This window comes from Panthera pardus, unplaced genomic scaffold (genome assembly GCF_024362965.1).
Source record: "Panthera pardus isolate Hobbes unplaced genomic scaffold, ASM2436296v1 HiC_scaffold_2, whole genome shotgun sequence".
Taxonomy (NCBI): Eukaryota; Metazoa; Chordata; class Mammalia; order Carnivora; family Felidae; genus Panthera; species Panthera pardus.
Window position 1 is genome coordinate 58827580 of NW_026526765.1, and position 15296 is coordinate 58842875.

General features: G+C 50.0%; 1 protein-coding gene across 1 annotated transcript in view; it reads right to left on the reverse strand.

Annotated features, from left to right (window-relative positions):
• Nucleotides 1-1603: 1603 nt before the first annotated feature.
• The window catches only part of SLIT3 (slit guidance ligand 3), a 593034-nt gene continuing 579341 nt past the window's right edge, over nt 1604-15296 (reverse strand). Inside the window, exons 32-36 of the mRNA XM_019450253.2 lie at nt 14175-14305; nt 6388-6542; nt 4957-5242; nt 3939-4147; nt 1604-2207 (exon numbers count right to left, since the gene is read on the reverse strand). Of these exons, the coding sequence (XP_019305798.2) occupies nt 1972-2207; nt 3939-4147; nt 4957-5242; nt 6388-6542; nt 14175-14305 (1017 nt within the window). The 3' untranslated portion in view covers nt 1604-1971. The remainder of the gene's footprint in view (nt 2208-3938; nt 4148-4956; nt 5243-6387; nt 6543-14174; nt 14306-15296) is intronic.

Sequence of the window (15296 nt, forward strand, 5' to 3'; positions counted from 1 at the left end):
CAGGGTTGTTTTGAAAATTAAATGAATATTATATACATATACACACATATACCTATATATGTGTGTGTGTGTGTGTGTATATATAATATAGAATGGTATCTGATGTATAATGTAGTAAATACTAAGTGAATCTATTACTATTTGAAACAAATCCATCATGAGGTACACTAAGTACCTGGAATATAATCTAAGTATGCATATTTTTAAGTAAGTTCTTCCATTTAATTTCTCCCTCTCTTCCTTCCTTCCCTCCCTCCCCACCCCTTCTCTCTTCCTCCTTCCCTCCTTATTTGCCACTTGCCTTGTGCTCTTCCATCTTTTCTTTTTCCCTCCTGATTTTTGGAGCCTTTGGCCCACTGTTGGTACTCACAGAACCACTAGGCTCCTCTGAGGACACTCAATGCTGGAAGGTCCTTTGAGCCCCACACTCTCCTCCCTGACACTTCTGCAAGGGAGGCTCCCAGGGGAAAGGAGGGATGAGTGAGAGATGGGCAGCTGAGCCCTGGAGCCCTCTGCACTAGACTGAGTAGGGAGAGAGGCCAGGGCAAGTCTCCATCAGGAGGTATGCCTTTGCTCTCCTAGAACTCTGTTTAGAAACTTTGGATACTGGGGGAACAGAACAAGGAATGGACATGAGCAGGAAAAATAGCAGTAGAGAATATCTACTTTCTTCTCCTGGTAGGGCTTGTCTCATGAACTTAAACTACCTGAATTTCTCCTGTTTACACCATTCTGGAGAAGGAATCTAGAACTTTTGAGTCTGGCTCTTCTACTTATCAGATATGTGGCTTAAGACAAGACACAGAGTTTGAGAGAGGCTTTGGTTTCCTTGTCTGTGAAATGGGGCTAAATGGCTTTACCCTTCTCATATGGATAAAATATGGTGCGGTATGGATATGTGTTGGGAAGTGTTGCAGATGGGCAAGGACTTGTCATCAATATGACGGTGGTCTGGAGGATCTGGTGGCAGAGGCTTGTGCTTCCCATAGGAAGATCCCCCAAGAACTTTCCAGAGTCGGACTTGTACCCAGGCTGTGGGCAGGCTGGGCTCCTGGCTGCCTGCTCTCCCAGTACTGCATTCTAATGTGAAATTCGTGGGACATTGGAGGGAAGAGGATGGTGCACAACTTTCCAAAGGAAGGACCAGTGGTTGGGGCCTGAGGAGACGGCATAATCCCTTCTTCCCTTGACTCACCTGGAGAGGGTCAGGAAAAGAGGCGGTGTTTTAAAATTTGGCAAAACAGGCTCAGATGAAGGCTGTGGCAGAGTTTCGGATAGCCCTGTGGTGGAAGCCAGGGCCAGCCTGGAGGGAGAAGAGGGCCCAGACCCCGCTGGTGGCCTGGGGCAGATGGGGGCGGCAACAGCGAGTCTGAGGTGGCCGGGGTGCAAAAGCTTGTCCTGGAAGGATGGGCCTCAGCAAACAGGACTTAAAAGCTGGGTGCTTTTAGGGAAGAGAAAACAGTCATTAAAGATAAGAAGAAACAAAGAAAAATCTTTTCCTTCTCTTCCTCTTATTCCTTTTCCTGAGCTCAGTAAGCAGGTCTTGGTATCTCTGCTGCCATGATACTGTTTCATCACATTAAAAACTTCCTTCTTCCTCGGACAGGCTATCACTTCTTTATTCTTATCCTTTTGTTTTAAAACATTTTTATTAGTCTTTTTTTTCTTAAAATTTTTAACAGCGGTTTATAAAAACACGACAAATACACAACACAAGACTTGGTAAAAATAACTCACTATATGGTACATATACTCAGACGGTGTGATATATTTATATAATAAAAGATGAAAATAGTCACTTTCCATAATAAAAATAAGTTCTATTTTTTGTTTATTTTACAATATACTTAATATTCTCTTCTTCTGCTTCCTCTCCAGCATCCACTTCTTCACCTCGAGTCTCGAGGGGGTCCCACGTGGCTGTCGCAGCCCCACGAAGCTGAAGTCTGAGAGGTGGGGGGGCAGAGGGCCTTAGGAACATGCGCGGCAGCCACACTCCAAGTGTCTCTCCACCTCCTCCACAAACGAGGAGCCGTCTGTGCACTGGAAGACGTATTTCCGCCGCTTGCTGCGGGTGGGCCGGCAGCACTGCAGCCCACAGCCCCCACGACACTCCATCACGGGCACTTTGGAGGCTGTGGCGCAAGACGCATAGCCTTTCTGGCGGCGGATCACCTCTCGGACTACCTCCCCCAGGCACAGGCTCTCTGCAGAGGGTAGAAAAGGTAAGGTCAGGGCATTGGTGGCATCGACGACAGGCCAGGGCCAGTTCCTGGGTAGGCTGTTTGAGATGTAAAGACCATTTGAACGTCTTCACTCATCCCTCTGTCTCCCACCTGTTAACTGCCCAATGATTCCACAACTATGAAGGCCTTTCCTGGGCCAGGCTCTCTACCGGATTTATGACTAAGCCCTGAGGATCTAATGGTGACAAAAACAAGCCCCATCCTTTCCTTCAAGGAACTCCAAGACCAAACTCGATGTGGCAAAGTAGTAGATGGTGGGCTAACTCCTGTGCCTCAGTTTTGATGTGCCACCTAGACTTAGAAACTGAGCTAAATGTCACCATTAAAAACCCCAGGAGATTAAATATTGGGATTTCTGGCTTCACAGAAAACCAGGAAGTGTCTGGTTTGCCCCAGTCCCCACTGGTGCAGCATCTAGGTCTGTTCACTTCAGCGATGACAGAATAAGTAATGATAAACAGAGGTGGATGCTCTATAGGAACAGTACGTGGCAAACAGCCTGCTGCAGCCCAGGGATGTGGCTCTGGAAAGTGCTGCTGGAGGTGAGATCTGCTTGGATTTTCATCTTCTGACTGCACTGTCCCTACGACATTGGGAGGAGGGCTGCAGCAAGGCACTGAGGAAGACCGTACTGAGCTTAGAGTTTGGCTTTGGCCATCAGCCAGACCCTCACTATCCCTGAGCCTGTCTCCTTGTCTGGAAATGGTGATACATTTCCCTGTCCTTCCTATGCCTCACAGCTTATGAGCCTCAGAGGAGACTGTGAGTGAGAAAGGGCTTTATGCATTTTAATGAATTTTGTTAAGCTTGATATAATTCTTCTAAATTATGAGATTGTTACAAGATAATGAATGTACGAGTGTATGAATGTGGTTGGCGAGAGACCAGATGTGGCAACATGTTAATTGGGCAATCTGGTGAAGGGAAGGTGGGAGCTCTTCATATTCTGGCAATTTTTCTGTACATCATGTTTCAAAATATTTAATAAAAATTATAAAAACATCAGTTTTGGTTGAATAGTATTTCAACTAGATATAAATGTGAGCGTCCCTTAGAGACAAGGTGGTCTGCCTAGGAATCCAGTGGCAGGGAGGAAGACTTCAGTTTCCACGCAGGAAAATAACCCCCTGTGGGGAGGTGGATTTGAATTCTAATACAATCTAGTCTTAATTTTCCTGTTTACTTCAATATTAGCACACTACAGGGGTGCCTGGGTGGCTCAGTTGTTTAACCATCCAACTTTGGCTCAGGTCATCATCTCATGATTTGTGGGTTTGAGCCTACCTCAGGCTCTGTGCTGAAAGCTCAGGGCTTGGGGCCTGCTTCGGATTCTGTGTGTCCCTCTCTCTCTGCCCCTCCCCCACCTGCATTCTGTTTCTCCCTCTTAAACATTAAAAAAATTTTTTAAATGCACTACAGGGGCTGGGGGAGGGGAAGAGAGTAAGGAGGGTTTGAACTGCTGTGTTGGGGGGCTAATTTGTTACAGAGCAATAGACAACTGCTGCACCAATGTAGGTTATTGCCCCCATTTTCAAAATGAAAGAACAGAGGCTTTTCTAGAAAGCAGCTGACAAAGGTCATGCAGCCTCCAGGTGGCACAGCCAGAATTCAAACTTCAGTCTGGCTCTGGGGTCCAGTTCTGACCCCTCCACCCTTCTCTGGTTCCCCCTCCTGGGCACACAGTAGACCCACCTTGCTCGCAGTGCTCCCCACTAAAGCCAGACTGGCACAGACAGTAGGGCTCCCCTCGATCTGAGATGTGGCACTGCCCCTGGTGACACTTGAAGGCCAAGCAGGCGTTGGTGGAGTCGTTCTTGTGGTCACACGTGGGCCCCCCGTAGCCCTCTGCACACTTGCACACATACGAGGTCCCAGTTGCCACACATTTCCCATGGCTGCAACTGTTGGCAGAGGAGAGAATGAGAAGGGGCAGAGACGGTGCTGCTGGAGGCTTTCTCTGTCCAGCCCAGCCAGGGACCAGGCTCTGACCAGCAGGCCCAGAGCTGTGGAACCTTAGGTCTTCTCCATCCCATGGTCTGTCCTCTGCTAGCCCAGCGGCTGAGCAGCAGTCTTGTCTTACTCTGCCACAGCTGGAGGCTCACATCACCCAAACTCCACTGCCAGCTGTGACCATGAGGCTGGCTTGCTGTTCTCTAGGCATTAGAACTCACATATCCAAGCGGCAGGTCACAGTTCAGAACATTTTAATTGCCCTATCTTAACTGATAGCAATGGAACTATTACCAACACCATCATCAACGGTACCAGGCATGGGACTAAGTGCTGTATACCTGGCATCATTCTTATTTTCTACAATCACCTCTCTTCTGCTGCTTCTATGTAGAAGACAGTCTTATCCACATCTCCTAGATGGAGAAGTTGAGGCTGAAATTCACCCTCATTCCACTTGCCAAGCCAAATGCTCATGGGGCTGCATCTGCCCAGAGTCATGTAGGTATGTGCTGTGGCTCTGGACAGGTTCTAAAGGGTCACTTGCCAGAGACTGGTGTTCTCAGCAAGGTCCTCACACACCGAGGTCTCTAAGTGGGACCTGCTGTTTGGCTGTGTAAGCTCCTGACCTCTTAAGCAGGACCTGTGGACAGTCTGACCACAATTCCTCCAGCTTTTATCGGTGCCACTTCTTGGGTGGGGAAGGGGTGGGGGGAGGGACTGAATCCAGGCAGGGAGTCTAGGCTCTCAGGACACTGACCTGTGGCCCAGGCAGGGGTCGCGGGCCTCCTGGTCGCACAGCGGGCCGGTCCAGCCCGAGTGGCACTCGCACACCACGCTGTCCTTCTCCACAGAGCGACACAGGCCGTGCTTGCACACAGTGCAGGACTTGCAGCCTGGTGAGACCCCCAGGGACTGCGGTGGGAGGGCCTTGAAGTCTTGCAACTCGTTGTTGATGCGCACCTCGTGGATGCAGCCATGGAAGCCGCCCAGCGGCCGGTCCGTGCCCTGGCGCAGGGCTGAGAGGCCCGTAGAGGTGGGGATGCCTGGGGGAGGGGCGCCAGCACAGCCGCCTGAAGACCCTCCCTTGCCCACCAGCCCAGACTTCCCCTCAGAGCAAGGAGGAGGTCTCTATATGCTCACAGTTAAGTGCTCACAGCTCTGGGCCTCCGATGTTCAGATTGAGGGAATGGACCCAAAACCTGGGACCTGGACACAGAAGGACTTGTGTCCTTTTTCCTACACTTTGACTCTTAAAAATGTGAATTTGTTGCCAACCTTTTAAATATAGAAAATTTCTAAAATCTCTATTTTGGGCTTGTCTAGAAAAAAAGATGAGCTGGCTAGTCACAGGGCCACAACTAGCTGGATGGAGGAAGCCCACCCTCTAGGCAGGGAAGGGATGGTGCCTCCCATTCCTCTACTGTTCCCACCAGGTCCTCCTGTCCCCATCCCTTGTCCTAGCCCTGCACAGCACCAGGCTGGAGAGCTAGAGTTTGGGAGAGAAGGGGTTTGGGCAAGCAGCCTTGATCTGTGGAACCTTGGGGGTCTTCACAGGGGGACAAACTGTGTCCCTTCTGGGACTGCCCTTGACTGAAGGCTTTCCCTGGACCCCTGGCACCTGGAATGGCTGTTAATACAGATTCCTGGGCTCCTTGGCAGGGATGTCTTGGGAATCTCTGTGCTGAACAAGCTGCTCTGGTGACTTTTTTTTTTTTTTTGCACATAACCCTTTGACATCTACAGGTCCTGGGCTGCACTTCAGGTCTAGGCTCTGCCAGACAGGTGGCTACTTCTTTTTGGCCTTTATACGACTTTAATCTCAAACATGTTCTAAATGCATCACCTGAGCCTCCCAGTGTCTGACATGGTGGCAGAACAGAGGGAACATGACCCCTGCAGATCATGGGGCTTGGACTCTGTGTCTATTTCCTCCCTCCCCATTCCATCTTTGCCTCTTCCCACCATCATTCCTGAACCACTTGTGCTTCCCAGAAGGAGCCCTGTCTTCTCTCCTCTCCTCCTCCCCATGATCTGGCTTACTTGCCACTTCCTCCAAGAAGCCTTATGTCATTTGTTTTGGCAGTGGATGCTGAGAGCAGGGGAACCCCAGCCAGTGGGCCTGGGTGTGGGTACCTGAGCATAGGTGGGGGGTGTAGGTGGTGGGGATGGGAGGGGAGAAAAGCCTTACCTCCGAGGTAGAGGGGGCTGTTGATGCCTACTGCCGGCTGCTTCTGGAGCTTTCCCAGGCTCTTCGGGGCTCCTTTATCCACCACCAAGTTCAGGGTCTGATTTAGCATCACCAGCTCCACACTGTGAAACTGTCCGTCATTCACTGTCTCCACACTGGGCAAGAGAAAAGGGGTGAGAATCAGAGGGTTTGCTTTATGCTTTCTGTAGCCAGGCCCTGGGCTGTGAACGTGGCCAGCATTTGAACTTGGCCAACCATGAAGCACAAGTGGTTCATGGTTATCATTATTGGTTTGCATTCCTTTCCAGTGTTTTACAGAGGTAAGCAAACTCCATCCTCCGACCACCTTCTCAATTTTTGCTCTACTGCATGCCACTGGAACCATTATTTCATTAAATTTTTCTTCAGTTGCTCCATTTCCCCCTTAAACACCAGTAAGGATATAATAAGGCCAACGTTCTTGGAAGGAATACTGTCCACGAAAAGACTATTTCAGTATGATGTATATATTTTTCCTAGTACATATGAAAAAGAGTGATCTCTCAGTTAAAATGTCACCAGTGTCTTTGTCCCACCTAAATTCGTCTCATGCACCATCAGAAGTATGCACGCCATATTTGGATTAATATTACCACACAACACTGCTTCACGTGTTTACAGAATTATAGAAACGAGGAAACAGAAATTCAGGGAGGTTAAATAATGTTCCTAAGTCCCCACAACTAATAAGCCATAGGCTAGGGATGTACACTGAGGTGCATCTAGCATCAAAGCCCACATGCATGCCCGTTTCCCATCGCCTCCCTCAGTACCAGCAGGCAGTCACCAAGGGCTTATGAGACACAAGAGCTAGGCACAGGGCTAAATGGTTCTCTGCTATTATTTGAGCCTCACCATCATTCTATGAAGTGGTGTCAGATATCCCATTTCACAGCTAATATGACTGAGGCCCAGAGAGGTTAAGGGGTTTGTCTGAGGTCATCCAGCTAGTATGTTCCAGAGACAGAATTCATAGGCAAAACATTTGACTCCATAAAGTTCTGCTCTTTCCATTACTTGATTCTTGGCTGGGCCTGGGAGAGAGAAGTGAGTGCAGGTGATAGGTATTGGGGGATATGGTACTCCTTCCCTGAAAATGGCTCTCTGAGAAGGACGCTGAACTCTGTCTTAACCATTCAAATGTGGGTGGTGAATATGGAGGCTCCTTCTCCCCTTGAGTTCTCCCTGGCAAATCCCCAGTAAGTTGGATCCAACAAGAGGATCCTACGCCAGAGGTGGCACCGATTACCTGGGAGGCAGGGACAGCTTCAACGACTGACCTGGAGTTAGAAATCTCAGCCAAGAGGTGAGAGAAATGCTTGGGAGAAGAGAGGATAAATTGGGGTGGGGTGGAGAAAGCATGGAGTCTGTCCTAGCCCCTTTTTCAGTGGGTGTGGCCACTCAGCGAGTGTGGCCACTCAGAAACAGAACCCCTCTGGGTTTCCGGTCTTCTCATCTGTAAAAGGGGGAGAACAACCTGACAGAATTACTGCAATGATCGAATCAGAGGAGGTACTTGAAAGTCCTTTCAAGACTTTGTAATTTACACTGTAAATTATTGAGAAAATGTGACCCATTATCACTAGTGTCAGAGTATTAACGACGATAAGAACCGACCATTGCCTGCAAACCTCCTGACTCCTGCTCTTGTTCTGATCTCTGGGAGAAAGTGCTGGTGGAAGGGGGCATGCAGGAGCCCAAGACCTTCCCAAACCCATCATGAACTTTCTTACTCTCCCATCTACCTATCATCCAACCATCATCTATCCTTCCAATCACTTGTCTCTCATCCATCCACCTACTCGCCCACCGAAACCAGTGGCAAACAGTACAGACATGTACCATCATGAGCCCACATTTCCTTAGCCTTTCCTTTAAATCAAACCACCAACATAGTAGTGTCAGGTCAGGTCAAGAAATAGGGCAGTGGGGGGTGGAGTGATAGCTAAGAGTCCATTGGAGGATCTCATTTGTGATGGGGAGCCAAGAAGCCATAGAAGATGGAGCTGTTCTATTTCAGTAGCTTCCAGCTACTCTAAGTAGTGAGCTGAGGATAAGGCAGAGACCTGTGTTCCTGTAGATGAGTTGATGATGGTGTCAGTGGGGGAATGAGGGCTGGTGTGCAGAGACCACAAACTCTGACCTTGAGCCCTAACACAGTTTTTTAAACATACATGCAAGAACATGCAGCTGTATCCCTAAACCATTTGGTAAATTGATGCTGTCCTGAAAGAGCTCCCCCTCCCCTGAAGTGTGTAACTAATGCTGAGCAGCCACCTGTTAGAGAGGAGTTGTAGAGAGGCTGCAGCTCTGGGTGGGTGGTCTTGGCATTCCCTTCCAATATTAAAATTCAGGGAGTCTGAGGCAGCCGCTATCCCATTATAAACACCCACAGACACAGTGAGCAAACACATACCACTAACCCCTTCCTGGCCACTTGCTCCAAGTCTGTTCCTTTTTTCCTTCCTGCACTCCATGCGCTGGTCCGGGCCCTGGTGCTCCTCCATGGAGGGTCCCAGCCTGGAGACAGTGGTTTGGCAGGAGCCGCAGGAGCAGAGAGGACTGTGAGACCACCCTTCCTGCCCCCAGTTAAGTGCTAGGCTCCTCAGTGCCCTAGCCACTTGGCTGTGTGGAGAGCCTCTCTTGATTCCCATAAGGCAGGTCCCTTCCTCCAGCTATACCCTTCAGCTAGTTCGTGCTCAGGAGTTGGAGAGATCTGGTATCACACTGGGTCCTCCAGCTGAGGGACTCTTGGCAAGCCCACTTACATGCTATGGGGTTGGTGATGATGTTGACCTGAGTTCTGATTGACAACACAGGGCCCCTGACACCTGGCAAGCACTCAAAGGTGGAATGATGATTTCTTCCACCCTGATCCTGGGCTTGGAGGAGCTGGGTGTGGCAGGAGAGACGAAGTTGGGGAGCAGGTTACTGGACCTGGAGGAACTCTTCTACTGATTCTCAACCTTCCAGATGCCCAGGCCTTTGGGTTTCTGTCTGCTTCCACTGGCTCATAACCATCTCTGAGGAAGGCACTCATGAGAGCCACATTTTACAGAGAGGGAACCTGAGTAACTTGACCAAGGCCACATTGCTAGAAGTGGCGGAACTGAGGTTCAAAGTCAGTATGGATTCCAAATCTAAACCTCCCATAACCCACGCCAGTAGGTGCTCATGGGTTGACAGGCTGCCTTCCTGGCACATCTTTATTAGGGTCTCCTGGAAATGATGCTAAAGCCAATGGTTTTCACACTGTAGGTACCTGGAGGGGACTGCAGGCTGTGATTTCTCACCGCCATCTAACAAATCAGGATGGCTCCATTTCTACCTACTTCCCTGCCTCCCCCCACCTTTTAAATCTTGGCCTTTGAAGTATATAACGAGAAAAATGACTCTGCTGCTATAAGAAAAAAGATTGGGGTAAAAAAACAAAACAAAACAAAAAACTCCAACCCAAACCACCTGCTGTTAACTCTAAAAGAAATGATCCCACTGTGGTTCCAAGCCTCCTAATTTGTCTCCTGGAGAGAGATTTGGGGATTACAGGGAAGACTCAGTGGGGCTCTGAGAGTCTTTCCCAGTATGCACTGGGCCACATGAACCAGCATCCAGTGGGAGGTAGAGAGCACTGGAGGTGTCAGAGCTAGCTGGGTGGCTTCTGTGTGGGATCGGCATGAGGACATGTGGAGTTCTATTCTGCTTTTAATATCAACAGTGGGAGTATGTTGGGTGCTACAGGACTATGCACTGTGCTACTCTGTGCTAAGCACTTGACCTGCATTCTCTCATTTAACCCTAACAAGCCCCTAAATGAGACATACAATTTTTTTGCCATTTTAGAGATAAGAGGCCTAAGGCTTGGAGACTTAAGGTGTCCAGCTCAAAGACTTAAAGTGGAAGTGGTGGAGGCAGACTGAAACGCAAGCTCCTAAACCAGGGACTGTACTTCCCCGGGGAGTGAACGGTTGGTGGGCCATTCCTCCAGGTGCTGTTGGGCCTGCTCACCTGGGTGCTGAGTTGTGGCCACTAGGTGGCAATAGAGCCTCGCAGGATCAAATAGTCCCTGGGATTTCAGTTAAGCCGAAGTCAGAGACTTCAAAGTCAGAGACTTCAAAGACTGCAGGGCAGCAACTCCCCAACTCCTGGACCACCATGGCCCCAACTCTCTCTTGCTCTGGCCTTCATGCCCCAGCACAGTGGGAACATGGGTTCTGGTGGGAGCCTGACCTGGGTTTGAATCTCAGCTCCGCCATTTACTGGTTTGTGTGCTTTAGGGCCAAAAACTTCACCTGAGCATCATGTTTCTCATCCCTAGAACAGGAGTGATGACGCTTACCCTAGGGCTTGTGGTGAGGAGCAAGTGAGACAAAGACCTTGGCAATGGATGGGACTATGGTAAATAAGACTCAGGGAGCATGTGTGATGGTCCAAAGAGAGCTCTCTTGTGGTGTTTGGCCAACCTTTGAACATTGAGCTATTTCACATAGAAACCCCGAGTTTCTAGTGCTCCTTGATGATCTGCATTCCCACGGGGCAGCATCTCCTGGGGCAGAGGTCAGCTGTCCCTTCGGACAAGGCCTGTGCTCCCCAGGCTACCACACTCTTCACACTCCCACGGAGACCTCAGTCCGCTTTCCCCAGGTTCGTTCCCTTACTTGGCCCCTTGGCCTCTCTGGTAGGAAATAGTGCCTGAAGTTCCTCTGACAAGTCTCAGAACTACAGAACAGTGCAGCCTGTTCCCATTCTGGGGCAGGCAGGCAGGGGCAAAGACAGGCTTTTCTGTGTATTTGCCCTGGAACCTGGGGTCAGACCTTGAAGTGCCAGCACTCCCCTGTGGCTATAGTTAGGCAGATGAATCAAACCAGGCTCCCACATAGAGGAGGCTCAGAATCCTGCTGCTCCAGACCTGTGGTTCCCTGCTGGGGGGCACCGGTGGTTCATTCTCACTCTGGGGCTGTCCATGGGGCCTCAGTGGGCAGAATTTTGCAAGCTGCCAACTCCCCTGATTATTACCTTTGGTTTGGCACCCTGGCCCTGAGGCTAAGGAGGCCTTCCTAGGTGGCCAGGGGTCACCACAGTGATCCTGTGCCCTCTATTAACCCCAGTCCCACACAGTATGGCTTCTGTGCATACTGATGGGCCTCCCCCAGCCCAGTGCCTTCTGGAAAGGCAACCTGTGGAAATGCTTGTCAGCCACCGCTGAAGCCTCAGCTCAACATTACCACTTCCTCCAGGGAGCCTTCCCTAGTCCTCCAAGCAGAAATGTCTGCTCCCATAGCATGCACCCGTATCTTCTGCAAGACCTATTTTATTCTGCCCATGTGACTATCGCTTGTTTACACACCTGCCTTCTTCCCTGGACTGTGTTTTGCTTAACTCTGGGTCCCCCACACTTAGTCCAGGATCTGGTCCATGCAAGGTGCCGGGGAGAGGTTTGCTGAGTGAAAGAGTGCACAACTGGGGCAAAGCCAGTGCTGCCACACAGAAGACTGGAAGAAACCCATTTTAAATAATGGGATTTCTGGAGACTTGGGCCCTTCGGGATTGTGAGCTGAAGGGCACTAAGAGTCTGTCACTAGGCTTCGCCTGTGGGCATGGGCATACTTCACTGGGTTCTTCCTGTGGATAGAAGGAAGAGCCTGGGGTCTCCCCAGGGCCCCCTATTAACCCTCAGCCGACTGACCCCCTGACAAGGAGAGAGAGTAGTTCTATAGGGGAAAGTAGTTCTCTGGGTTCCTATTTCACAACCTGGTTCAGACAGCAGAAAAGCATTCCAACATTCTTACCAACAACATCACGCTTTTACCAACCCCCCCCTCCCCCCAGCAGCTAACATCAGTGTGAGGGAAGGGCTAGGCTCTGCTGGGATGGGCTCTGGACAGGGCTCTGGACAGAGCTCTGGACAGAACCCAGCCCCCTCCCCAAGCCTGGCTGCCACCTTCTGTCCTTGACATGCTCATGTAAAGGTTCAATTTGCCAAGCACTTTCTCATCTGCCAACCCTCAATATCCAAACGCCCCCCCCCCCACCCATCCTGCCCTCCTCTTGCAAAAGTATGTCCTGTTATCCACAGTACACAGGGAAGGAGACTGAGGCAAGAGGTCGAATACCTTGTTCAAACCTGGATGTGTCTGATACCACAGGCTGTGTGACAGGCTGCCCCAGGCCCTGCACCCAGGCTCTCTGTCCACTTGGCCCATGACCAGCGGCTCCAGAAACACAGATGTTGGGAGGCCCTGACTCCAGGGAACTCGTGAAGCCACTGGTGACAGCTCCTTCTCCTGGCATCTATTGTACCCAACTGTCCTAGCCTGGTCAGTGATCCCTCCACCCACCCCTGCTGTGAACCTCTGCTCTGGTCGAACCCCCTGTGTTGTCCCCTAGGCTTGCCAGTGATGTCCCCTCAGCCTGCTTGCCCACCTGTTCTGCTCATATAAATTCTCCCTCTCATCAAGACCTAGCATAAATGGTTCCTTCTCCAGGAATGTTTCCTGCGTGAGCTGACACTTCTCAGGCTCGTGCAAAGAATCACCTGGAAGCTCCCTGAAACAGATGGCTGGGCCCTACCCCAGTGCTTCTGTCAGTAGGTATGGGGTGGGGTCTGAAAATGTGCCCATCTCACAAGTTCCTGGGTGCGTTGCTGCTGCAGCCTTGGCACCACACTTTGAGAACCACTGGTTTAAACCAATGGTTCTCGACTGGGTTTGTAGGTGCTGTTTTGGGGGTTTTCATGAGAGGAAGTGTGAAGGAAGAAGCTTGGCTCTCTCCAGCCCCTGCAGGACAGTTTTGCTTCTGTGTATTTAATATTCTTGAGTTCAATAGAAAAGTTTTGATTGAATAAATGATTTAGTCTGAAAACTGCTGCTCTTCCCCAATCCTAACCAATGTGCTCCTGCTTGCAGAGGGGAAATGCTGGCCTTGGGATGCGGGCCCTTCTCACGCATGGTGCTCTCCCCCCAAGGAATGGCTCTCCTGCCTCGGGCAGTTTTATGTGATTTTTAGGTGTAACACAAACATTTCTCATCTCAATGGTTATTTTTATAATTATTACAAAATATTTATGACTAAAATGATTTTTTGTGTTTAGTACTTATTCCGCTGAGAAGTAGAAACAAATCTAACGTTGAGCTAGCATATCTGTGATTTCACAGACGATATTCCTTGAGATGAAGCTCAGGGTAGAGAGTGAGCACATTTAAAGGCCATGTAAGGTAACCTGCTAAGTAACAGTATAGCTGACATACCATATTTTTACAAGCTTTTTGTAAAAATCAGGGCGATTGTTGGAAAGACTGAAGTTTAGGAAAAACCATCCTTCAGAACAGTTTGAAAGTCACTTAAGGAATAGTCCTGCTCCCTCGGTGCTCTGGAATTTCTTCCCCTTGAGTTGCATGCTAATCTCCCCCTGTTTTCTTTCTTAAACTAATAAAAGATGAGGATGACATTTTGAAAAGGGCACCTCATTAAGCAGCCTCATCCCCATTGGCACACACAGCTCTGCACGGTAGCCAGCTGGCCATTTATCTTATGGTAATGAGGTGTCATCTCCCTGTGGGGTCAGCCTTCATCTCCTGCCTCTTCCTCCAGCACCGCCCCTCTCCCTCCCACCAGCCACTCTGAGTGTGTGTGCTTGGAGGGCAGCAGGGAGAAGAGGCATCAGAGTGGCCCTGGCATCTTCTCTCAGGGCAGGAAGCAGGAGGGAAGACGCAGGACCTGTGAGCATTGGCGGGAGGGGCTGTGGTCCTTACCTGTACACTGTGGTTGGTGGGGAGCTCAGACTGTCATAGACGAGCCTCACGTGGCCCTGGTACAGCTCCAGCGCGAGGGGGTCATTGTCTCCCTTGTACAGAAGGATGCCGTTGTCCTTGTCAGTGGCCACCTGGAGAGGCATGTGGGTTAGGGCTCCCCTGAGGACTAGCCTCCCCAACCCCCCCTCACAGAGACCTCTTCCGGGAGGCATCTGAATGGACCCCAGATCTGAGTTCATTTCCCTATTTTTTCCTTTGTCTGGTCTGGAAATTGCTAGAGGGCATATACTTCTACTCCAGCAAATGCTGATGGTGCAATTCAATTCAATAACTATTTAATGAGCACCCACTGTGAGCCACTTTGTTTATGTATACACTCATAAGATAAATATAACACACACTATTTTAGTGTGTGTGTGTGTGTGTGTGTGTGTGTGTGTATGTGTGTGTCAGGAACCCCAAGCTCTACTCTAGCCTCTCCCACCGGCATACAATGTAATCCCACTCAAATCCTTGCCCCTCTCAAGGCCTCCGTCTCTCTGTATAATCTCAATCATAAACAAAATGCTAACAATTACCGTTTCATTCGGTGTTTACTATGAACTAGGCGCTGTGTTAAGAGTCATCTGGGGAATTTTTAAAAAAAATCATTGTCTAGGCTTCACCCCAAACCAACTACATATGACTCTCAAGGTCGGGGAGGGGGCAGGCAAAGACAATTTTAGGCATTCTCCAGATGATTCTAATGTGTTGCCAAGGCCGAGAGACACTGGTTTCAGAAGTTGCTGCCCAGAGGGCACACCCCGCTGCAGGGCTGGGGTTGTCTGACTAGCCTGTCCACTCCCATCGCCCAGCACAAGTGCAGCTTAAAGGAATGGATGTGGAGCAGGTGGTCTGATGGACCCTCTGGATGTCTGGGGCACAGGTGCTGCTCTGGTTAGCTGGGACCCAACATTCAGGTCCCTGGGTGGGTGGGATGCAGGGAGGAAGGCAGGAGGGCAATGAGGAGGACCCAGAAGGGGCTGACACACCCAGAGCTTCCTTCGTGTGTGTGTGTGTGTGTGTGTGTTCAGGGTCAACCCTCATCTCAGACGCCTGCCCACTGGACTGGAGGCTCCACAA